The sequence below is a fragment of the Hermetia illucens genome, chromosome 4 (genome assembly GCF_905115235.1).
Source record: "Hermetia illucens chromosome 4, iHerIll2.2.curated.20191125, whole genome shotgun sequence".
NCBI lineage: Eukaryota > Metazoa > Arthropoda > Insecta > Diptera > Stratiomyidae > Hermetia > Hermetia illucens.
In genome coordinates, this window is record NC_051852.1 from 40,153,271 (window position 1) to 40,178,808 (window position 25,538).

Here is a 25,538-nt window from a genome sequence, read left to right on the forward strand (position 1 = left end):
ATTCTCGTTACTTCGGTGAAAGTAAACAAATCTGGATTCAGGTCGATGAACGTAATATATAAGGTCGTTTCGATATTGACCTTACACTCAATCCATTGGAAATTTGTCCTTCACATATTTATCTTGAAAAATCTCCCTCAACCTAAATTCCTAAACATTTTATTTCCTGCAAAATTCCATAAGATATTGATCAAACAGTTTCATCAACCACATAAAGAACGTCCGCGGATACTAGGACTCAGCCATCGTCCTGTCTAAAGCATGTAAACAAAACTCAATTAAGGGTAAACGCCTTTCTTACGTTCTTTCGGTACTTTTAAATTGTTTTGAGACTATTCAATTTCCTACTTTTATCACTTCCAGCTCGTCCCCACCTTGTGTGTGAAATGAGTGCGCTTCTTATAGTGTCATCACCAAGTGGTCTCGCAAGGATTTAAAGTGCATTAAAACCATTTAGACGAGCTGCTAAGGTGCTAGAATTGATTTTCTCTACAAAGTTGCCCGAAATCACGCTATCACATTACAATGTCTGATTGTTCAAGCCCTTATTCGCAATGGAAGAGAAACTGATGGAAAGTGATTCGTGCTAAAAGTATCTGTAGACGAAATTCAACATTTAATTGTAATCACAATTGAGAAAGGAATTTTTTATGTGAACATCTTCGAATGGAGAGCGTGGAGACCAAACCTTGAACCATTAACTTAAAAGCATGGAGAAGCTATCCTGTGAAAGCCTATTAGGATAACGAAGCTAGAAAAAATTTAAGGTGAAAAGAATCAGAATGTCCAATATAAGAACCTTCAAGGATAATTATGCACGACCAGCCTTTTGACTTAGATACTGAATTTGAACCCATAACAGTATTAGTCACACTTCAAGCCTGGATGCATTAGAATTTGGGATATAAAGCCATGGGCGAATCAGGTAATGCCTTTTTTAAATGCACATATTCTTTACAGTAGTCCCAAATTATGAGCAATGAGTGAGCCCCTTTAAGTTGAATTTTTTTTGGAAAACAATACCTAATTGAAATTAGTTCATTGTTTACTTTTTTATACGGATGTAGATATCTGTAAACGACGCTAGTGCAAATGAATAATAGAGTCCACCAGGTCTTTCTGGCCTGCTCCGCATTCCTCAGTTTAGATTTATCTTTTCGTGAAATTGATTGAATTCCAGAGCTCCTAGAATGTGTGACTACCTTCTGTCATGACAGAAATTTTTATAAAATTGAGAATACCTCCGAATTTAGAGCCTATCGGAGGTAGGTCATTCGGGCGAAATGTCCAATTTAAACTTATGTAGCACTCATAACATTTTCAATGCCCTTTTATCTGTGTCCATTCTCCGATAGAATAATATATACATAGTTATCATAAAACCCTCCGACCAAATCGACGCGTCATCGTTGCCGATTGTTGATAATGTATTTTAGGTCCTTCAACGACTTTCCGAAAAGCTCGTACTCGTATGTTACAGGCGAGAGGGAACATTGGTGATATTAGTGTTGAAATAACTCGGCGGATCTAGCGCTACTAGTGCGTCCGGCATCATCAAGTTGGCAGAAACCACACTTCCTAGATATCAAAATAGATCAACGTCTTCGATTCTCTGCTCGTTAAGGCAGATACGAAGAGTATGATTACCAGTCAGATTAGGAATCTTGATTTTGTTCAAATTTTTCTACAGTCCGGCACCATTTGGAGGTGAAGCATTTCGTTCACTTTGTCTTGTAACGAGTTGATGGGAGATTTTTGCTGGTATGCAGCATTTTTTTTTCCTATGTACCTTCCGTTAACCCTTCCATTATCCTCCTTTCAATTTCCTAAATCCTATCCCGCCATTCACTTATTTTAAAATATTAATTTATAAATGAGATTTTTAATTTTCATTTCTTAATTTTAATCACAAAACCATCTAAATGTTAATCTTCCCGAAACCATAAAATCAATTTAAATATTTTCAATAATAGCGAAGAAATTTTTGAATATTTCAAAAAAATTATCATGAACCTTTTTGTTATTGTTTTTAACATACATTGTATCGCTCAGTTATAAACCTTTTTATACATCATCAACGGCGCAACAACCGGTATCCAGTCTAGGCCTGCCTTAATAAGGTTTTGTCCCAGTTTTGCGCCAAGGTCCACCAATTCGATATCCCTAAAAGCTGTCTGACGTTCTGGCCTACGCCATCGCTCCATCTCAGCCAGGGTCTGCCTCATCTTCTTTTTCTACCATAGACATTGCCCTTATAGACGTTCCAGGCTGGAACATCCTCATCCATACAGATTAATTGACCCGTCCATCGCAACCTATTGAGCCGGAATTTATCCACAACCTGACGGTCATGGTATCGCTCATAGATTTCGTCGTTATGTAGGCTAAGGAACCATCCATCCTCATGTAGGAGGCCAAAAATTCTTCTGAGGATTCTTCTCTCGAACGCGGCCAAGAGTTCGTAACTTTTCTTGCTAAGAACCCAAGTCTCCGAGGAATACATGAGGACTGGCACGATCATTGTCTTGTACAGTAAGAGCTTTGACCCTATGGTGAGACGTTTCGAGCGAAAGAGTTTTTGTAAGCTGAAATAGGCTCCGTTGGCTACCAACAACCGTGAGCGGATTTCATCGTCATAGCTGTTATCGGTTGTGATTTTCGACCCTAGAGAGGAGAAATTATCAACAGTCTCAAAGTTGTAGGCTGCTATCTTTATTCTTCCTATTTGACCAATGCGGTTTGTTGTTGTTGGTTGGTTGGTTTTGAGTGTTGACGTTGCCAATATATTTTTTGTCTTGCCTTCATTGGTGCAGCGCCGCCTGCTCGATCTGGATGAAGGCAGTTTGTACGTCTCAGGTCGTTCTTCCCATAATGTCAATATCGTCATCATAGGCAAGTAGTTGGGTGGACTTAAAGAGGATCGTACCCCTCGCATTTACCTCAACATCACGGATCATTTTCTCGAGCGCCAGGTTAAACAGAACGCATAATAGGGCATCCCCTTGTCGTAAACCGTGTTCGATGTTGAATGGTCTCGAAAGTGATCCTGGTGCTTTTATCTGGTTTCGCGCATTGGTCAGGGTCAGGCTAGTCAGTCTTATTAATTTCGTCGGGATACCGAACTCTCTCTTGGCCGTATACAATTTTACCCTGGCTATGCTATCATAGATGCTCTTAAAGTCAAAGTGGTGCAACTGATGTCCATATTCCAACAGTTTTTCCTTCTACCGTTTGTTTTTGGTTAAGTACATGCAAATGCTGAGATATTGCGGGGATTTTTGTTGTGTGAGTAGAGGCCGACCCCGCTTATGATGGCTTTTTGAGTTATCCTTGTTTGAGGAGTTGGCGGTGAGCTGGCTTTCTTTTAGTTTGGTTAAAGGGATTGGTAAACGGACGGTTGAGAGATTTGTCAGTATCACGTAGTTTTTGGTTAGTTTTTTATTGGGGAGGGGGGATGTTTTTAGAACCAGCATGGAATTCAGTTGATTTAGAAGCAACGATTAAAGAGTGAATAAATGAGATTAACAGACGTGAAATAAAGTAAGAAAACATCGATAAGAGCAATGATTAAGGTTATAAATCATTAAACGATCTTGTATAAAGTAGATGCATGTAAAATTAATTGCCGGTATTGCGTTTTCTATCAAGGAAGACAGAAATCTGGCATTCTCGGAACGAGTGCGGGAGTTCCGTGGAAGCGGTCGTGGGATAAGTGCGCGCTCTTCACGCATTTCGCGTGAAGCTAGGCAAATTAGACGTCCCACTGCTTACAGGCTATGACGTGTTAATTGAAGAACCCGGCATACCATTCCATGGCCTGTTCTTCATTGACACATCATCACCATTCTAGTTCAATGCCAACCATGCATTTTTCAATACGATAAGTAAAGAAAAATTCATTTATTTCCTTCATTTTATTGATTGTTTGAACAAATCTTTAATTATATCATCTGATACGAACTTGGGTCTCAAATAATTCAATAATAAAATCGTCGCTATTCTGGTTATTTTTTGTTTTTTTTATGATATTCATGGAATTATACGAAATTTGTTTCTCTGAATGGGAACCAACTATACGAGCTTTTTACTTCATACTTTCATTTCGCTTACTCTGAATTTTAATTATCTTGATTACCACTTTTATTATATTCGTTTGAATTTCCTTTTATTCTTCTTTATATTTTTTCATTGGTTTTTTTTATAATTTTTCTTAAATTTTATCATTATTTATTTTTTAGTTTATTGCTTTTATCATTTTTCTTAGTTTAGGTATATTTTACTATTATATTTTGTCTGAATTTGAGATTATAGAGCTTTGAAGTCTAACATAGTTCTTTCATTTGAGGATTCGCCGTTCCCTTTCTCTTCAAAAAGAGGAACATGCTGTTATCCGCTTTGGAAAAATAAGTGAACGGCTATGCACTCTACGTTTGTGAGGTAAATTTCGAAACATAAGCTTCATTAACCTTCATTCCCTACAGGAGGGACTGCAAAGTCGGAGAAGGCCACCTTCTACCAGGCAGTAGAACGAACCCTCGAAGCCTGACTAGGTTGGAGAATAACCAAGTAGGGATGGAGCCCGTCTTCAGGCGATACTTTTCCCATAGTTTCCCATAGGTTTTTCGTTAACAACGAATTAGGATATCCCACTATATGGGACAACCACACAAGGCGTGGAAGTTTTACCATCAAGACAGCAGGATGAAGCCGCGTACACTTCGATGTTCATCCTGCGGAAACAAAGAAGAAAATCTGATTTCCGACCGTAGGGACATGTCCCATTAACTGAAGTCGATATACAAATGTTGCCACTAAGCATGGAGGGAACAATCCGTGTAATTCATCAGTTTAACGTGGCATTATCTGCTTTATATCTAAAACAAAGATATTACTCAGTGCAACAACTATAGAGATATTGCGCTGCAAAGTACTTAACTCCAGGTTACAATTCGACAAAACTAATAAGACTGGCTAGGCTGACTCTCATCTATGTGCGAGGCCAGATAAAAGCAACTGTAAGTCTAAGGGAGGGCGACGCCCTATTACGCATCCTTTGTAACCTGAACCTAAAGAAATTGATCCTGATGCTGATGTTAATGCAAGAAGCAGCCTAAGCTCACGATATTGACATAATGGGAAGAATAAGCCGAGATGTTCATCCAGATCGAGCAAGCAGTGCGAGATCTTGGACTACATAATGCAGATTAGACGAAATACATGGTGGCAACAGCAGCGTCAATAACATCAAACAGGAGAGTACAACATTGAAATCGTTAAAAATTTCTCAAATTCGGGGTTGGAAATTTTAACCGATAGCAGCTATTATGACGTATTCGCCGCACTATTTTTGACAGCCAACAGATCATACTTCAGATTACAAAACTATTCCATCCAATTCAATACCCTTGTCAATTCTCATGTATTCCTCCGAGACTCGGATTCTTCGCAAGAAAAATGTGGATAAATGCGTAACCTATTCAACGATGAAATTAATGAACGATACCACGACCGTTTGTTTGTGGGTAAAATTCGATTCAATAGTTTGCAGTGGAAGGGTCAACTAATCCGTGTGGGCAAAGATGGACCCGCCCAGGAAATTTATAAGGGCAGCATGTATGGTAGAAAAATAAGACGTGACAAACCCCGGTGATGTTGAAATCGCTATATTTCTAGATTTTTGATAAAACAACGCGTCCAGCTACAATATGTTCGGCTTCGCTGTGATCGTTATTTATAGTGTCTCAATTGTCGAGTTTGGACATACGATATTATACTTTATACTTTTCAGTCTATGCGGGATATGACCACCATTCCACATCTAAAAACCCATTATATAAAAAAATACTGTAACTGCGGTAGTAGTCACCTTCTGTTTACGGTTGGAGGTGGAAATGTTCAAAATATATCTCATCCTCTCCGGCAGCACCACGGCAAACCATTACTTCGCGGGAGGATTGCGCTTTCAGCAATCAAGCTTTCCGCTCTTCGCACCCCCTTCCGCGCTCCGCTTTCGCAAGTTCCACCTGTAGCGTTTTGTTTGCGGAATTCACTGCGCCCCAGCTTGGCTCCGACTACATCATTTCCCCGATGATATTCTAAGGGCTTATGCTGATTTCCGAAGCTTCTTCCAGATTCCTCCTCTCTGAGTAAATCGTGGATAGGAAAACATGGTATGCAACCACATTTATGCAAAAAGGGCTACTCATCCAACGTGAATCGGTGCAAACACTTCCTGTAACCACCACGCCCTAACAAAAATTCAGTAATGTGATAGTTAATCTCCCCATGTCGTTCCTGAGTCTTTCCTCCCAGACCAGTCCGCGTTTAGCAGGCTAGAGTGAACCACTTCGAGTGCAAGTAATCGGCGGCTATCTCTTGGACCTCCAATATAAGGCATCATCCGTGCTACACACTGATATTTGCCGCTTTCTCACAGCGTGTCATTAGTACGGAGAATGACTAAGATAAGAGGTCCCAGACAGCCGTCGATCTCTTCCACGCCAAAGTGGTTTTACCCTGTTATACGCGGCACCGGCCTAGGAGGGAACACTAGCGATAGTAACGACCACCAGCCACAATATCTTTAATGGAGATTGTTGCCCCAACCGTTGTTTTCTAAGCCCTGGACGAGCTTGTGCCTACACTGAGATTCGGAGCATAAATAGAAAATTCACGACATTAATGCAACAATACGATAGAAGAATTCATCCGAAACCAGACGCTAATTCTTCAAAACATTCCTCTATAACGAAGCTTCGCCACAATCTACCACTGGAACCAATAAATCAATAAACTATGAATTCAGCGTACTATCGAGCAGTTATTCAACCTGGCCAACTGAAAGCTGAAATCCTGTTTTAACATAATGTCCGGTCATTCGTCGATCCTCTTAACATTTTAAATCTCAATTCCTACATCATCATCATCAACGGCGCAACAACCGGTATCCGGTCTAGGCCTGCCTTAATAAGGAACAAACCTGCCTGCCTTAATAAGGAAAAAACTCAATTCCTACAGGGTCTGTCAAGCCGACCAAACGTTGAAACGACAAAACAGACTGACTGGCTTAAACGTCCGAAATATATCTTTTCGCATATAGTATACAAACAAATGTTTACTAGAAATCAAGTCTCAAACTCGACAAGGCTGCAGGTTTTTAACCGAAGTATTCTCATTATATGGTGTGGATTTGCACCGGGGTCCGGAGGTGTAATATCAAATCCTCCAGTTTGTAAAAAAAAATTAACGAGCCTACGAGAGACGAGGTGTGAATAGTAACAGTTTATATAACCGAATTTTAAAAGTGGTAACACCTTAAAAAAAACTGCAAAAAACACTAAAATATAATAAACTAAAATGCTGTCCTGAAAATCCAACGTCTTATCCAGCCATGAGCTATTCCCTTTGAAGAGCGCTTAAGTCCTCCCTGAATCACCAATCCAATTTCTTAAAATATACCCTATCCGACTCGTTTGAAAGTATTCGAATTATTAAAATTTTCGCAAGGCCACTTTAGACCCTAAAAAGGTTCCTGATGGCGACCTTATTACGGCCAAAGTGGTCTTGGACCTGCCAAAATTTGCTACATACAACTGAAACATTTATTTAATGGCGTCTTGCGGGTCTTGGTTATTTTTCTCCGATCCCGGAAATTGTCGCAAAAAACAATAATCTCGAACTCAGGTACAGACCAATGGTTATCACATTCTATAGATCCATAAGCCTGCTCTCCTCGCTATTAAAACTATTCGAGGAAATGCAACACTTTGATAAAAGCAAAATTATGTGGTCAAATGGTAGTATAGGTCCCAAGGCGAAACGATGGAGCATAAAACCTGGGAAACACCTGGTGAACGAACACCAATAGCTCTACTACCCAACCCTATCTCCACGTGGTGACCGCTGGGAGCTCTTTCTTGAAGAAAAGCTGCAGACGGAGAAGGATGTCTCCCGCGGCTAAAAAGGGAACAAATTGTACCAACTGGTCCTCTAAGTTGGGGGCTGCGTAGCGCTGGCAACCCTATACGGAAAACAGCCCATTACGAAGCCACAGAAGGAGCCTCGAACAGGACGGACTTTATCGCCACCTCTCAGCCTTGATCAATGTCAGAACATAGAGGGGGGCTAATATAGACTCGGATAACTATCTTGTTGGCATAGTGCTCCGAGCTCGAATTACGACACCACCTACAATCCCCTCTGACAATCAGGTGAGAGTGAATACCGAAGCCATTCACAACACAGTCCTCCGTAAGACCTATAAAGGGAAAATGGATGCCGCAATAGCCGCAGTCAATAGAGGTCCTGGAGATGAAGCATCAACAAATGATCTTTACAACCACCTGGAGAACGTTATCATTAATACGGTGACAAACATATTTAGCCCCGGCCGCAAGAAAAGTCGGAACGACTGGTTTAACGATGAATGTAAGCTAGCAACGGAACGGAAGAATGCTGCATACCGAGTAATGTTGCATTCTCAAAGAACGCGGGCACGCGCAGAGACCTACCAAGAACTACGTTGAACGGAGAAGCGACTTCACAGACGAAAGAAGGAAGCCTGAGAAAACCAACAAGTCTATGAACTCGAAAAGTACAGGGAGCACCCGCCCCAGACGCGCAAGTTTTACCAACAAGTCAGCAGGATGAAGCCTTATACACCTCGATGCTCACCCTGCCGAGACAAAGATTTCCGACAGAATGGACATATTGGAGCGATGGGTTGAGTATTTTGATGAACTGCAACAACCAAAATAACGGCGAGTTAGAGGTCCCGCCAACTGAAGACGATGGAAAAATACTGCCACCACCAAGCATAGAAGAAACAGTCCGTGCAATCCACCGGCTTAAAAACCATAAGTCACTAGGAGCCAATGGAATTACAACCGAATTGGTTAAATATGGATTAGACCAACTAAACCAAGTGGTTCATCAACTGATGCTCCAGGTGTGGGACAGCGAATCATTGCCTGACGACTGGCAACGAGGCATTATCTCTCACATACATAAACAGGTGGATATCACGCAGGGCGGGAATTATCGAGGTATCACGTTGCTGAGTATCATCTATAAGATATTCTCCGCTATCTTACTGGGTCGGATAGCTCCATACGCCCAGAACATCATTGGCCCACAGCAAAGAGGCTTCACTCCAGACAAATCAGCAAAAGATCAGATTTTATCTGTACGGCAAGCGATGGAAAAACTGTTGGAATATGGACATCAGTTGCACCATCTTTTCATCGACTTTAAAGCCGACTATGACAACATAACCAGGGTAAAACTGTACACAGCCATGCGAGAATTCGGTATCATGACGAAATTGACTGCCTAGACTGACGCTGACCAATGTGCGAGACCAGATAAAAACAGCAGGATCACTCTCGAGATCATTAGATGCCTAAGATGCCCTATCATTCTTCCTCTTTAGCCTGGCCGTCGAGAAAGTGATCCGTGGTGCTGAGGTAAATGCGAGAGGTACGATACTCTTTAACTACTGGCCTATGCTGACGATATCGACATCATGGGAAGAGCGACCCGAGACGTACAAACTGCCTTCATCCAGACTGAGGGGGTGGCGCGAGATCTTACGCTGCACATCAATGAAGTTAAGATGAAATATATGGTGGCAACGTCAACATCAAAAGCCAACCAACCAACAACATCAAACCGCACTGGCCAAACGGGAACAATAAAGATAGGTGACTACAACTTTGAGACCGTTGATAGTCTCCTATCTAGGGTCGAAAATTACAATCGATACCAGCTACAATGACGAAATCCTCGCACGGTTGTTGGCAGCCAACAGAGCTTATTTCAGCTTACCAAAAGTTTTCCGCTCGAAACGTCTCACCATAGGGTCAAAGCTCTTACTGTACTAACCAATGATCTTCCTAGCCCTTATGTATTCCTCGGAAACTTGGATTCTTAGCAAACAAAAATTGCAAACTCTTACCCGCGCTCGAGAGAAGAATCCCCCGAATAGGTTGCGGTGGGCAGGTCACTTAATCCGTATCCGTATGGATGACGATGATACAGCCCGCAAAGTCTATAAGGGCAATATCTATGGTAGAAAAAGGAGACGAGATAGACCCTGCCTGAGATGGAGCGATGGCGTAGGTCATGACGCCAGACAGCTTTTAGGGATATCGAATTGGTGGACCTTGGCGCAAAAACGGGGTGTCTGAAGTTCCTTATTAAGGCAGGCCTAGACCGGATACCGATTGTTGTGCCGTTGATGATGATGAAAATTATTCCTCCTCGTATTTTGGGTTAAAAAAAAACGAGAATCGGTTAGTCTTCAAGATATACTGTTTTTTCTTACCATAGGTCATCCTGGAATTAACAAAACTTGCACTGGCTACTCAACAAATTTTGCAAGCTATACTTGGAATACAAAGTACTGATATAAAGAGCTGCGATAAAGCCAATCCGGACTTATGGTATCAACTTTGGGACTTCGCATGCTTATCCCATATCGAAATTCTTCAAAGAGGCTAATCTAATTAATATTAGAGCAATACTTCTACACCACGGTATATTCTGTATTCACCATAATTTGAAAACGTTTTTCAGAAAAGAGGGGACTAATTAATTGTAACGGACTTATACAGATACATCCGAATAGTTTAGTCAAGAGGCTTTAATCACAAGTTAGTTTACTCAAGAAATAAAATAAATGTTAACTTCAGATTCCCAAATGTTGGTGAGGGACGTCGACTATTTTTAAATTCAAAATATGGTGATTATTCATAGTAGGAAGCTCCAAAAATAAAATGGAATGCTATAAAAAATGAATAGCATACTTGCTTTGTTTGAGGAAAGGTAGCATAACATATTGAACCCCACTACATCTTCCAGTCAAGGCAGTATGAAAGACATCACAGCTAATGAGAAGAAAGAGTGAAGATGGGAAAATGGAGCCCCGGCTAACGCCGCTTTGGATTTGAAATTCCTAGTGATAGCTATTAGTTTCTCCGGATTCTCCTCTTGCGTAGATCATTTCAGATATACTTGTTGATGGCGTTACCTAGAGTCTCCTGAAAAGCAGGTGAAATTGAAAAATAAACTACGCACACTACAAGAACAATACCCTTCATCGTAATCTTAAATGTCATGTCCTTCTGCATCTTGGGAAAGATCTGATTCGCAGGATTTTCTAATATGCGGAAGGAATTCTGCAAGGTAACTCAAGCTCAGCGACTATACTTCTTTTAAGCGTGTTGATGATGAGAACAATTTCACTTCTGTTTTCAGGAGCAGTACACCTTCATATGTTGCGGTGGATTGATGTATAATCCACAAGAGGCGAAACATCATCAGATTTTAAGATATACGATTCAGAATCATGGTGAAGTCGCCTTTTCAGCTGCTTATCATAGTATGTAAAAAGTCTACCTCATGAGAACACCAAAGCTGCTCATGTGCGATCCTTTCGGCTTCCTTCCAACATTAGATAAAACAACTACTACTGTAATGCTAGAGTTGCTGAAAACTGACCGTCAGGAGCTCGATTGCTCACTCCTTTAAACGGCCGCCATTGGGTTCCTGAAACAAGGAGCTTCTGTTTGCTTGATATATTTTCTGAGTATTATAAAATTTACTTCCACAGGTGACCGTTTATTCCCGCCCATGCGTATTCATGGATCGCATTTGGCACTGCCCCCATCGTAAACTTGGTCGAGATAAAGTCGCGCGATTTTCAGATCATCTTTTAGCCTGTGAAGCTATCACTGGCTTGAGCAATCTCCATTAGCTTGGAACTACGTCCTTACGCTGGCAGAGACCCCAGTATTCTTCTGATGCTTAATTCGTGACATGTTCACCCTCTAATGAAATTAAATTCATTTTCCTGGTCGGCTTGGCGTGACTCTTTAATTGATCTATATTTGAACAATTTGTGATATCCATAGTATGAACTTTTGATATTCTAAAATGCATTTACTAGCGCCTATCCTACATTGATGTGGTTAGAATGCACATTTATGTTAGTATCATTTCGGATATATCTTGAACCTATCATTTTTGGTTTATAGGTCGAAACGCTTTAGTGGAGTCACGCACAACTGTTACGAAAGGAAATAAGTGAAAGTTCAAATTGAAATGCATAGACGCGTATGTGTCTAAATCCTTACGTACTTTAGTCGGTCAAAAGTTATTGGAATGTTCAGCAATTTTAATTTCCTGTTATCCTTCAAAGGGAGTCCTAGATGCTATGTGAAGCATGAACTGACATCAAACTTGTTACAGTTTCGAAAATATAATCGTATGCACACATTGTGCATAGCGTTGCACACTTTGTTTGCATAGAAACACTTGGTGGGATATCTTGAAATTAGGATTCGCTAAGAGTGTCAGTTTGATTCGCGCTTTGCAGTTGATAGCAAGTGAAATTAAATAAACGGTGCTTGATTGAGTTGTTTTCTTATACCAGTGTTGAAATTTTTCGAGTTCACAATGTTGGGAATTGCCTGTGATCCACTGCAGCATACTAGCATGTACCAAAGAATGAATGAAGGTGCTTGTAAATCTTTAGACTCAAGAAATTTGTATCTCTTTTTCGTGTTACTAGTGAGAAAATTATCTGGATTTTTTCGAAAGCTTTATATCGGAGGATCATTTTTGCAGTGTCCTTTCTTCTTAACTTTTAGTATTGATACTAAAGGAATCAACTGGAGATAACTGTGGAATGGAAAAACAATGATTCCTGTTTATTTCGTTTAAAACTTTAACTTTTTGGAATAATTTTTGATACCAGGATTTTTGAGGCGGGTTTCCCTTTTCTTCTATGACAATAATAGTGCAGTGGTATGTTTGCTGCGCCCTGTGAGTTGGGGCTTAAGAATTCACCCAAAGCCTTCCCTGATTGTTGTTTGATGTCGATAAAAGGGGTGGAAATTTGTGAGCTAGCGACCTGCAAATTTTGAAACTTTGTTACTACTACTATTACTATCTTTTACATTCGCTCGCGAGTTGCGTCCGCCACTTCTCCCAGGGCTGGGGAGCTGCCACCTCCTACGTTCAATATCGACTGCTTGTAGGACCCAGTTGTCACTGGACAGTGGGAGAGCTATCTTGCTGATGGAGGGGCAGATCTATTAAGCTGAGAGCTGATAATATCGATGAGCACTGAGCCGCCATCAAAAATACTTTTTTCTCGGGTGCTGTACAGATGGTCGACCACGCCGAGAAGGGACGTCATAAGGTCTGGCTGACTCGTCGTGGAAAGGGATCGATGAACGCAAGGAGTTGAAAGCTTACCTGATGCGCTTGAACTCCGATATCCGATCCGAAATCCAGAGAAGTTCAGCGTAGTATACGCCATTCCAAGAGAGAATTTGCTATTGTACTGGTTAGGGAAGCAGGGGATGCCGTAAATCACAATAATTTCGGAACTGTGCACGTGGTTGCAAATCTTTCGATGGTCCTGTGAAGGACCAACTTCTCATCCACGATGATAAACAACTGGAAAGAATAATTCTCCATGGTTTTTAATTGTATCCCATCCGGTGAAGCTCCCCCTCTTGTGGATGAAATGGCCAGCCATCGTAACATGTAGATACGGTCTATTCCTCCAAGCAGAAGAGAAATGATTTCAGCCATCAATGCACTCAAACGTAGTAAAACCACTAAGCTTTACGGTCTCCCCAGAAAGTTACTTATCGCTGCACCAGCAGTTATTGCAGATCTGCTGCTTCCACTAGTACGGAAATCTTAGCGATCCAATACCTTTCTCAGAGAGTGGAAGAAGGGGATGGTCGTTAAGATTCCCCACTTTTTGAGTGTGACCATTGGAGAAGTATCTGCGTGATCCCTGCCGTTACAAAGATAATAGTTAAAATAATTCTAGAAAGCATCAAAGAACATCGAGAAAGCTTGATCGACAGAGAGCGGGTTGATTTTCGCTCCGGATCCTCCTGCTTTGATCACATCAACACCCTACGGACCATTTTAGAACAGTGTGCGGAATTTAGAGCTTCCCTGTACCTGCTCTTCATCGACTTCGAAAAAGTTTTCGATAGCGTGGAGGGCTGGAGGGCTGGAGGGCTCTACGTAGGAGGGGTATTTCAGAGAAGCTAATAGCCTTTATCATCATCGACATATGATATCGCAAAATGGCGCGTGGCGCACCGAGGTCAAATTTCGGAAAATTTTCAGGTTCAAAACCAAGTCCGCCATGGTTGTATCTGTCACCGATATTATTTTTCCTTGTTATCGGTGACGTAATTCATGCTGCCTTGTCCTGAGAACGTGGAGGAATTGAATGGCGACAGCATCTTTCCTCAAACTCCTTGACCACAATGATGACATCTGTTTGCTCATGGTGGTCATGGTCAACGACCTTGGATTTGGAAACAGAGAGAAGTAGAGTTGGACTGAAGGTAAACACCAATAAAACTAAGGTTCTCAGTCTGACGGCTCATAGCTTTCACCCTATCTGCATTAATGGGCACAGTATCGAAACTGTCGATAAATTTATATATCTAGGAAGCGTGCTTTCTGCCAACGGCGGTACCGAACTAGATGTTTCCCGACGCATTAACAGCACTAGATCCACTTTCGCTCCCCTGTCGAAAATCTAGAAATGCAGTTATCTCAACACTAAAATTAGGTTGACACTGATCTGTGTTACTGTTCTTTCTGTGTGTGCTATATGGGAAGGTGGAAAGTGAACTGCATTGTTACTCGAAAGTTCCAACCTTTCGTCAATACCTGTCTGTGTCGTATCTTGCAAGTACGCTGGCCTGACACTATCTCAAACGAACAACTTGGTCGGCGCACAGGCTTGGCACTCGTATGCGATGTGATAGGAAGATGGAAGTGGCAGTAGGCAATAATTACATTACGAGCTACGCCATGCAGTGGAATCCACTCTCCCAAGATGGTCAACGGGGGAGATAGGGGGATAGCCGAAGCACATTTCAGACAACAGCGAACGATGGCACGCAGGTGTGGTTGACGCGCTACACCCCACCAAGGGGTGAAGGGCAATCATGTATATGTATATATGTTTGCCAGCTTTTGTATCTTCCTTTCTTATACACACATCAATTTTAGATTTAGATTTTATTGCAAATTTCATTCAAATCTGAGTTTCACTTGAAACATTATGTATTCCACATCGCAGCTATTTCTTTTTTTTTCAGAAATTCCTTGATTCTTCAAAATATTGATTTTGCTCGTTCCTTTTTCCAAGGCGCTATAAATAAGTTGACTGTACGGCGGTGGTCCTGCTTGATACAATCCTAACTGGGGCAAAGGGGCGTCAACCATGACCAACGTTACCGATTTTTTGAAATGAAATTTCTCCCAAAGCTATCTGAAGAGCTTGCACTCCTTCTTCATTATTCTGCGCCATGTATTTCTGAGACAACCAACTCGTAGAAAAATTCAATTACATAGCATAACCATCAGTGGGGTTGTTTCCTTTAAATGAACCTGATTCCTGAAAATGAACTTATTCTCACACATACATTCGAATTTCTTCTCACTTGGCGCTCAAACGGCGTAAGAAGGCATAAGTACTCCCATGAATAGCTTAAATACGACATGATAGACGAATATTCCATTCGATGAAAACCTATTATTCCAATCTTCTAGATCAGGACCAAAATACCCCGTATAAACTGCAAAAGCAAAACATTTACTTGTGTAGCTTAAAGAGCATTGGAAGTTACAGACTTCGATTTTGTTTCATTATTAGACGTTATTTACTGAGACATTCCAAATACGGATTATTTTTTGACGGGTTCGGGGCATAAAAACTTTAAAGCATCTAAAATCGATATTACTCCGGATCAAGGATGAGATCGGAGGTAACAAATATATAATAAGGCACGGGAACCCACAGGGATGAGGAAACTTATTCGGAAATGAACAATTTACCCATTGAAAGTAAAAGTGTGATAGCTTGTACTTTACAATGTAATTCTTGAAATCATTGTAGAACCATAACCAGAGTGAACTTACTTTTTCAGCAACAGCTTCTCACACCATATGCACACAGTGGTGACTGCAGGTACCCATTTATGATATGAGCTCCTCACAATTTCAAGCCGCGTGTTTATCTATTATATAAACCCATCGTTTGCTGCAGATCAGAGAATTTGTTCCAGTTTTCTCCGAGACACTTGTTTGAAATGAATAGAAGTCCAGAGGATAAAAATGCATCTGGTGCATTTCAAGAAAAGATACACTAAAACGATCGGGCACCAAATACTGCCTGACTATCATAAATAAATCATATAGTTTGAACTTGTTCACCATGCATTTGGATGTTGCGTGCTCGATTTCCACTTTGAAAATTGAACCCTCAACTTTGTTCGAAATTTGCTCAGTGCTTCCATTATTGTTAAGCATTCTTGAGCCAATGAATCTTGTCGATATGTATGCCAAAGCCACTCCATCTTCTTTCACTATGTTTGCATATTTCCATGCCATGATGATTTGCATCACAATGAGTGACGTATTTAAATACATCTGTGAGCGGTTAAAAAACCAATGCCTTCTGCCTATATATGAGAAAAACTTGACGAAGCCCTTTAATTGTTTTCGGTTTTGAAAACTCCGAGAGTACGTGCTATTCCGCTGCGAATGAAGTATTAGGTAACCTCCTTCACATTAAATTAGCTCTTCCGAATTCTGAATGCGAAGACAACTATTTGGTTTATAATCAGAAGATTGGTCGAAGGAGTATGAGCAGAAGTCAAAGTCAGAAATGAATGACTATGATTTTATCCATTAATCTGTATATGGTGGCGTGCGTAGACCAAATGTGTAGACCATGGCCCCAAACAGATACACAATTGTGAAAAGTTTTCTTATCCTTTAAAAATACCATCAATATGCGGCAATGGTTAAGTACACTTCGCAGTTACGTCCATCTAGACATAGGAAAATTTTGCCAAGTTATCTACCAAAAATAGCTACCTTGAAAATTTTGCCAAGTTATCTACCAAAAATAGGTACCTTGATAATTTCCCGTTGGAACATCATTTCAAGGACAGGGGACTACCAATAGCGGGAAAACTATAAAGTGTCTCTATTCAATAGATCTGCTGAATGGATGGACTGTAGATAGGTAGGTATCAGTGGTCGCATCGAAGAGTCCAATAAGCGTTGTGGTGCGCGGTTTTGATGCCACAAAATCCTGAGATCATGACTATTGTGGTAAGAGCAAGGGGAGCACAACCGGCTAGATGTTCAGCCCTTCCACGCGCGAACTAGAAATATCTGGTTTATCTAGTGATTGCAGCCTGGGGCTAGCTAGAGCAAGGCAATCGCAAAGGAAGTGCCTCTAAATGTTCTCTATTCTCTCCGCCGTTTTGATAATGTGAATTGTGGGGTATGTCGAGCAGCAGCACCAAGAGCTCTTGCGATCGAATTGAACCTTCAACATCTGCTAAGTACTACGAGCAAAAAGTAGACTTTTCGCACCAAAAGCAGAGCCACATTTGCACATCCGCCAGTATGCTCATTGCTCTCTATGCTCCTATGACCTGGAACTCAGAGGAGAGTGACTTTGAGCGTGGCGTCGTCTGTTCAACACGTCCCTGCATTGCCAAACTATCCTGGAGAATGTCGCCACTAAGTACAAAGCCTTAATGATTGTCGAACAAAATGACTAAGTTACGGTTGGGGCTCTGATTATGCTCCAACCCTCAACAGGCTTCCAATATCACCAACATCAGTCCTTCTGCCTGCAAAACACCGACGAATCCTGAGAGACCGTAGTCGATCTCTCATCCTTCCATAAAGAATATTTCGTCATAGCCTGTACAACGTCGCCAGTCTTTCTGCCATGGTTGGCAAGTCCATAGCAACATTTTTCAAGAGACTCGACCTGCATGTAACGCAGTCCGTTAGGAATGCCAAGATTTTACAATGTACTTCGTCAAGGACGTTACTATCGCCGTATGGCTTTGCTGTCTAATATGTAGACTCCCGTAGTGTGATAGAAGTTCGTTGAGGGCGAAACTGCAGACCCTCAGTCGCCCTTGCACACGCTACTCTTTGATTCCTATTAAGCTTGACTCTATTGTGTTTCACGCTCACCACCTGCCACCACACTGTTCTATTGTGTGGTGGATGGTTAGGATGAGATGAACCAAGGCTGTATATATCCAGAAAACCATCCTCGGCCGAAGACTCATTTTCTTACAAAAGTCTTATTGCAGGTGTAGAATACTATGCAGGCCTTCTTAACCGTCAGTTTTATGATCAGTCTCTAATTTAGCTTAGGATCCAGGATTACAGCCTAATTCATTACATTGGAAGAAAGAACGAATTTTTAATGGAATTCGAGTACCCTTGTCTTGGTGGTAAATAGCATCAATCATCCAAACAAGGATTTATGCCGACTTCGCAACTTGCAGCCCACAGGCACATTTTTCCGAACGCGCCCCCAGAATTTCACTCATAGTGGAGGCAAACATTCCTGACACCAATACCACCAAGTCGTCGGCATATGCCACCATCTTCAACCTGTTCCTCTCCAATGTTCGTGAATTTTATTTATCACTATCAAACAGACTAATGGAGAGATTGCGCCACCCTGGGACATACCTTAAAGCTCTAGTCAAGTGAATACCTCCCAGATGGGTTATCCTGGTTTTTAGCATGGGCACTATCCATTGTATAATATAAGCCACCAATCCTATTCTGGTTAGAGCTTTCTTGATGGTTTTGATGCTAACGTTGTAGAATGTCCCCTCTGTACCAAGGAAGGCAGTTAGGGTATATTGATTATAATGAAGCCAGCTCACCTTGCTAACTACCTCGGTTTCTGTGGATTTTCCTCTGAGGTAGTCGTTCTAGGACTGAGGGGAAGTCCTCGTAAATAGACTGTACGTCCTTAGCCCTTAAATTTGAAGGATAGGAATCAGTCTGCACGAAAGTTAGTGATTGCATAAAGAGGATTGTCAGCGACTCAATTAATAATATTCCGGAATATTTAATCCTAGTGGAAGAAGTATGATCAAAACTGAGTATACTCTGGTTCCTCAATTTAGGAGTTGGACGATGTGTTGTTTTGAAACCAGACAATGAGCCTCGAACTGAGTGGACGGAAAAACGGCAGCACCTTCGGCGAAGAAAACTGGAATACCCTTTTGGAACTTGGAAAGTCTGCACACTGAACGAAGGTATTCCGAGAGTTTCGTTAAAAATTTCAAGACAAAACACCTTGGCGATTCGAAAAACACGATAGTTTACTTTCGCACACGATCACCATCAGCGCAAAACGGGCGGAAAAATAGAATTTGGAATTGCGAATATATAAAATAGTGGCGAATACATTTAAACGTCTTATTACCGATTGCGACCCATTCATTGAAAGACTGATTTATTTGCTAAAAAATTAGTGTTTTGAAAATCTCGCTGATAAACAGTAATGCTCCCATCCAAATATGACGTTACTAAGGGCTAATCCTTCGAACATCCCACCAAAAACAGAATGAGACAGTACGAGGGTGAACTCTTGCTCTTGACGTCGATGGTAGTGTTTCGTTCTTCTTGCAAACGGTTCTGTTGCGTTAATATTTCTGAAAATAACCTGCTTCTCATCCCCAGTGACGAAATAGGAAAGAAGGCCTTCCGATTTTTGTCTATCAAAGTGTCAAACGCCATTGTTCAGGCAGCCTTCTTTGTTGAAATTTCACAACATAACCATAGGGATTAGATTCTTCCTTCTATGATGGTGCCTACCTGTTAGTTCAACAAAAATTAATTTACCATTTGCCTTCATTGCCACTAACAATCCGTTGCTTGAGATGCTACCCAATTGAACACCCTCAGAATCCTGCTAGGGGACTTTATCGCAGGAAGAAAAATAGGAATGACTAACGGCAGCAGGAAGTGGTTGATAGATTCTGCATCCAGCCAGAACATGATTAATTTCTACATTCTTTTAATATTGATCCTGCTTGATAATAGACCAGAACCACTGTTGAGAAACTGTCTCAAACTTTTTTCATCATCATCATCATCAACGGCGCAACAACCGGTATCCGGTCTAGGCCTGCCTTAATAAGGAACTCCAGACATCCCGGTTTTGCGCCGAGGTCCACCAATTCGATATCCCTAAAAGCTGTCTGGCGTCCTGGCCCACGCCATCGCTCCATCTTAGGCAGGGTCTGCCTCGTCTTCTTTTCCTACCATAGATATTGCCCTTATAGACTTTCCGGGTGGGATCATCTTCATCCATACGGATTAAGTGACCCGCCCACCGTAACCTATTGAGCCGGATTTTATCCACAACCGGACGGTCATGGTATCGCTCATAGATTTCGTCATTGTGTAGGCTACGGAATCGTCCATCCTCATGTAGGGGGCCAAAAATTCTTCGGAGGATTCTTCTCTCGAACGCGACCAAGAGTTCGCAATTTTTCTTGCTAAGAACCCAAGTTTCCGAGGAATACATGAGGACTGGCAAGATCATAGTCTTGTACAGTAAGAGCTTTGACCCTATGGTGAGACGTTTCGAGCGGAACAGTCTTTGTAAGCTGAAATAGGCTCTGTTGGCTGACAACAACCGTGTGCGGATTTCATCATCGTAGTTGTTATCGGTTGTGATTTTCGACCCTAGATAGGAGAAATTGTCAACGGTCTCAAAGTTGTATTCTCCTATCCTTATTCTACTTCGTGTTTGACCAGTGCGGTTTGATGTTGTTGGTTGATTCGCCTTCGGTGCTGACGTTGCCACCATATATTTTGTCTTGCCTTCATTGATGTGCAGCCCAAGATCTCGCGCCACCTGCTCGATCTGGATGAAGGCAGTTTTCAAACTTTTTTGGTCCACGAAAACCTAGTTTGGTAAACTCCCAAAAGACAACTCATTAAAACACTGTCTAACTTCAACCTAGGGAACAGTATGACCGAAAATGGTATCCAGGTGTTGGTTGCTTGCTTATGTTGGGTAGTATTGGTCAGTCACTTTTCCTCTATACGCGAACTTACCTGGGGCCATCTGACATTCGCATCTTAACTCAGATAGACAATCTACTAATCGTGAAAATAGCAGCTACACATATGTTCGATTTGAGATCAGGTCAAAGTGCAAACTGCACTTAAGATCTCTACCTCATAAGGGCGAAATAACACTATCCCATAATAATTTGCAGTTTCACTATCAGTTGGATAGTCTGCAAAATGAATTAATAATTCTGATTCAAAAACAGATCTCTGAAAGGCTCCGAATCAAAGCTGGAACAATTGTTATCAAATTTAGGTGGATCGAATAGTAGTACCACTACCTCCGGCATCTTGCGAGATATAAATGAATGACAATTACTAAATGTTCTCTCAGAGAGATGGAGGCATACTTACGACAACAAAAATCAAATGAAGTCACCAGGTTAGAGGGCATACCAACAGAGCATCTGAAAAAGGGGAGTCTAAAATTGTTCTTCCTTCCTTCACCAAGTGATGTGAAGATGTAGAAAAATGAAAAACTTAATAAAAAAAGAGACAAGCTTTGCTGCAACAAACTGATGTTCATTCTTTGAAAAATGATCAATGAGATCCGTTTTAGGTAATTTACTGACAAAATCATAGGAGAATACTACGGTGAATTGAGGACCAAAATATTTTCATTTTAACAAAACAGATGTTAGAAAATTGTTGGAAATTCTCACAAATCAGCTGAAGTATGGTATACAAAATATAATTTGGATTTGAAATATCTGGAAAACTAGTCCGGCTTAAGAAAAAAACCATAAGTGACCACGAATCTCAAGTCAGCATCCCGAATTAACTAACCCAGAGCTTAAAAATTTAGGCCTGAAAAAATAAGATCATCTCGCTGCCATGCCTTTCAATCTAGTCCTGGAGGATGTCATTGCAAAAATATCTATTGACACTGCTATGACCTAAACCCACCCAAAGATTCGCATAAGCTGATGATATAAATATTACGGCGCGTTGCTACGGGAAAGGAAAGTTGCTCGACCTGGAGCAAAATAAATTTGACTACGGATCAATAAATTCAACACAAAATACCTGACATCAATAAGAAGGAAAACATCGGATATTCAACACATGAGAATTGGGAATTATAACCTGGTGAAAGGATAGACGAGGGAAGGACTCGATCGACGGATATAGCAAAGCATAGTTAGAAGTTTCAAACTGTTCTATCAAACGAGACTCGAAATACGAATAAGAGAAGTACAATGGCTTGTCAGATTAAGAAGCTCAGTTTTGCTGGAATCCATCTTCATTTCAACCCTACCTGCCTTCTTCTCTGAATTCAGAGCACTTTGGTCAAGGTCCATGACTCAGTAATAAAGCAGGCAAATGTCAGCCGCATGGTTGAGATTTTTAAGGACAGGTGTCATGATCCATTAAGACCACCATATCTTTCGACTAAAGCACAAGCAGATCCTTAGGTGCTATTCTGTGGTTCAGCATCTGTATAAAACCAAAGCAGAAAGGAGGTGTTGCATTTAGTAATGCGGCCAGCTTAATTATGAGCAACTTGATTCATTCGTCTCGACGAATGTTTCTACTATAAATTTATGCTACTCACAAAAATTAATCCCAATAGTTACGGCAAAGATATTATCAAGATTTTTCCGATTATCCAAGTTTAGATTATTTTCTGTAAATTCTAGATAGCGAAGACAGCGACGGAGAGGGAGGACTAGGTAATGTCAGTCGAGTTATCATTCGTCCTCCAGGACATAGTGGGAAAGCAAAACGAGGTCATCTTTGTTTCGATGCAGCCTTTGAAACAGGAAATCTAGGCAGAGCAGACTTAGTGGGCGAATTTGAATATGACTTATTTTTGAGGCCGGATACCTGTAACCCCCGTTTCCGATTCTGGTTCAATTTCACAGTTGACAATGTAAAACAGGATCAGCGAGTGATTTTTAACATAGTTAACATTAGCAATTCAAGAAATTTGCTGAACTCAGGATTGACCCCATTGGTGAAATCTACCGGACGTCCCAAATGGCAGAGATTGCCGAAGAGTCATGTATTTTACTATAGGTCAGCTACTCATCAGAATCACTATGTCCTGAGTTTTGCATTCGCGTTCGACAAGGAGGATGAAGTCTATCAGTTTGCTATCTCTCCGCCCTATAGCTATTCGAGGTTACAATCATATCTGAATGTTTTGGAAACGAAATTTCCTGGAAATTTATATGAGAGGAGTTGTTTGGGAAGATCTTTGGTAAGTAACTTTATTAATGTATGCTATTTACTCCCTTGTTTCTGAGAACTATAATATTTACTAAAAATTTTTCAGATTGAAACACTAATACTCGCTATACCTATTATTTTTCCTTTCTTCCTTCTTTTCAGCAAAATCGAAAATTAGACTTGATAACAATCGATCATGTGCCGAAACCAGATAAATTAGATAGCAAAACATTTCTACGTGTAATTGTGGTTCTAGCTAGAACTCATCCAGGAGAGTCTCCTTCATCATTTGTAATACAAGGGCTGGTGGAATTCCTTTTAGGAAGTCATCCCATAGCAAACATACTGCGTGAGAACTTTATATTCAAAATCGTTCCAATGGTGAACCCAGACGGAGTCTTCTTAGGCAATAACCGTTGTAACCTAATTGGTCAGGATTTGAATAGAGCTTGGCATTTGGCTACTGAGTTTTCACATCCAACACTCGTGGCTATCAAAAATTTGATGATGGAAATTGATAACTCAGACGTAAGTTTTCTGCTCCGTTTCTGTTTGAATGAGAAGAAAGCAATTAAGCTATTCCTTTTTAGTACTATCAGATTGATTTTGTGTTCGATATCCACGCACATACCAGCCTTTTTGGATCATTTATCTACGGAAACACCTATGATGATGTATATCGCTACGAACGACATTTGGTCTTTCCAAGGCTCTTTGCAATGAATGCTCACGACTACATAGGGTCAAATGTGATGTTTAATGCCGATGATCGGAAAGCGGGGACTGCACGCAGATTCAGCTGCGAACGTTTGACGGATACGGTAAATGCATATACCATAGAAGTGTCCATGGGGGGATATTACCTAAAGGATGAGAAGACAGTGACTCCCTATACAGAGGATGGATGTAAGTGACTTCAGTAAAATTGTTGTACTTAGTATAACTTCCGCCCAATTTTAGATATGCGTTTAGGTCGCAACATTGCCAGAACTCTCCTGCAGTACTACCGATTTACAAATGTTCTACCAGTTCCAACTGTCCCCGAACTTCGTTCAAAACGCAATCGGCCTAAAACCCATCACGGACGTGGGCGGTCGAAAGTCCGATATGAAATCAAACCAAGGCCAAAAACAACTCGTCCTTACGCTCCAATAAGTTACACAGACCTCTCAATTTACTATGAAAGCGGAACATCTGACGAAGGATCTCCTCCCCGGCATCCGACTTCTAATTCAGGATATCGTTTCGGTAAGAGGTCAGCAGGAGTAGTTCATCAAATGCATGACCAATTCTCTTTGCTGTCGGTGAAGTCATCGAAAATCGAACAGATTGAGCCTAGAAACGACATCTTTTCACGGAAAAGTAGCAGCAAATTGCCGATTCTTCAGGAAAGATATGGATATAGAAATGTTGAAACCTTGAATGTTCCTCCGAAACCATATTTGTCCATAATCGATTTCAATCAATTGACTAGAGGAAGTTTAGAAAAGGCAACAGCCAAATGCAGGGAGAGGATAAGTAGACCGAAGGATCGAATGAGGAATTAACTTGAAATTAAAATCGAGTGCCTAAATAGGCCGAAATTCAACACTTCGGTGGATATTCTCTAGTTAGGAAAGTTCAAAATTTATTCATGAATCTCTATTTTATATTACCTCTTTCCGCTTTAACTTATCTCAAAGTTTTCATAATAATATAAAAATAAATTCAAAAACGTTTTATCCTCGGAAATTACATGAAGGTGTGTTTAAATTGTTGAAATTATTCCTGGTGACTATGTTCCTGGGTATCAGCAGCATCTTTATTTATAGAAATTTGGGTAGCTCATCATTTGAATTGAAAAATTAAATAGTTGCGGACTTTGTATAGGAATAGAAACCAGAAATATTTCAAAATGGTAAGGATATTCGAGAAAAGTTATGAAATGAACATTTAGGCTCCAATGTCAAGGGAGTTTCTATAGGCATTAGACGCCAGATCGGATTTCCGTAGCACGGTTCTAATAAAAAAGGAACTTAAATATCGTTTTAAGATTGTGCCGGAGCGAACAACTTACGTATCGCATGAACGCCAACTTCCCGTAGGTCATCTGGAAAAATCTCTCATCTCTCTTGCCGATGCACGTATTCGTGCACTTCTTCAAAAATACCGCAGCATCACTACCGAGCGTTATTGGCAGACCTTCAGGTGCTGCTCTTCATCAAAAAGTAAATTAAATCTGGCATCCCCAAACAGCTCAATCCCGCTCACCGGACTACAGTAACTACGATCGTGAGTTACTCGCCGCGCACCTCGCAATTAAATACTTCCGGTATTCCTTTGAAGACAGGCGGTTCCCATTATTCACCGACCATAAGCCATTCACCTTTGCTTTGAAACAAAAGCCTGACAACGCG

The 25,538-nt window shown here is 41.0% G+C and overlaps 1 protein-coding gene across 2 annotated transcripts; it reads left to right on the forward strand.

The window, feature by feature from the left end:
* The first annotated feature begins 204 nt into the window (after positions 1 to 204).
* On the forward strand, positions 205 to 24,860 carry LOC119655168 (cytosolic carboxypeptidase 6). Of its 2 annotated transcripts, XM_038060917.1 has the most exons (6): positions 205 to 284; positions 364 to 925; positions 22,611 to 23,173; positions 23,305 to 23,670; positions 23,733 to 24,048; positions 24,103 to 24,860. In XM_038060917.1, the coding sequence occupies exons 2-6, from the start codon at positions 913 to 915 to the stop codon at positions 24,687 to 24,689; spliced, it is 1,845 nt and encodes a 614-aa protein (XP_037916845.1). In that variant the 5' UTR covers positions 205 to 284; positions 364 to 912; the 3' UTR covers positions 24,690 to 24,860. The 2 variants fall into 2 exon arrangements, with proteins under 2 accessions (XP_037916845.1, XP_037916844.1); XM_038060916.1 differs by lacking the exons at positions 205 to 284; positions 364 to 925 and adding an exon at positions 12,381 to 12,517.
* The last annotated feature ends 678 nt before the right edge of the window (positions 24,861 to 25,538 follow it).

Coding starts and splice junctions, on each gene's coding strand:
- LOC119655168 (XM_038060916.1), top strand. CDS start 12,457: ATGTTGGGAATTGCCTGTGATCCACTGCAGCATACTAGCATGTACCAA. Junction 12,518..22,610: donor GTACCAAAGAATGAATGAAG/GTGCTTGTAAAT, acceptor TGTAAATTCTAG/ATAGCGAAGACAGCGACGGA. Junction 23,671..23,732: donor TGGAAATTGATAACTCAGAC/GTAAGTTTTCTG, acceptor ATTCCTTTTTAG/TACTATCAGATTGATTTTGT.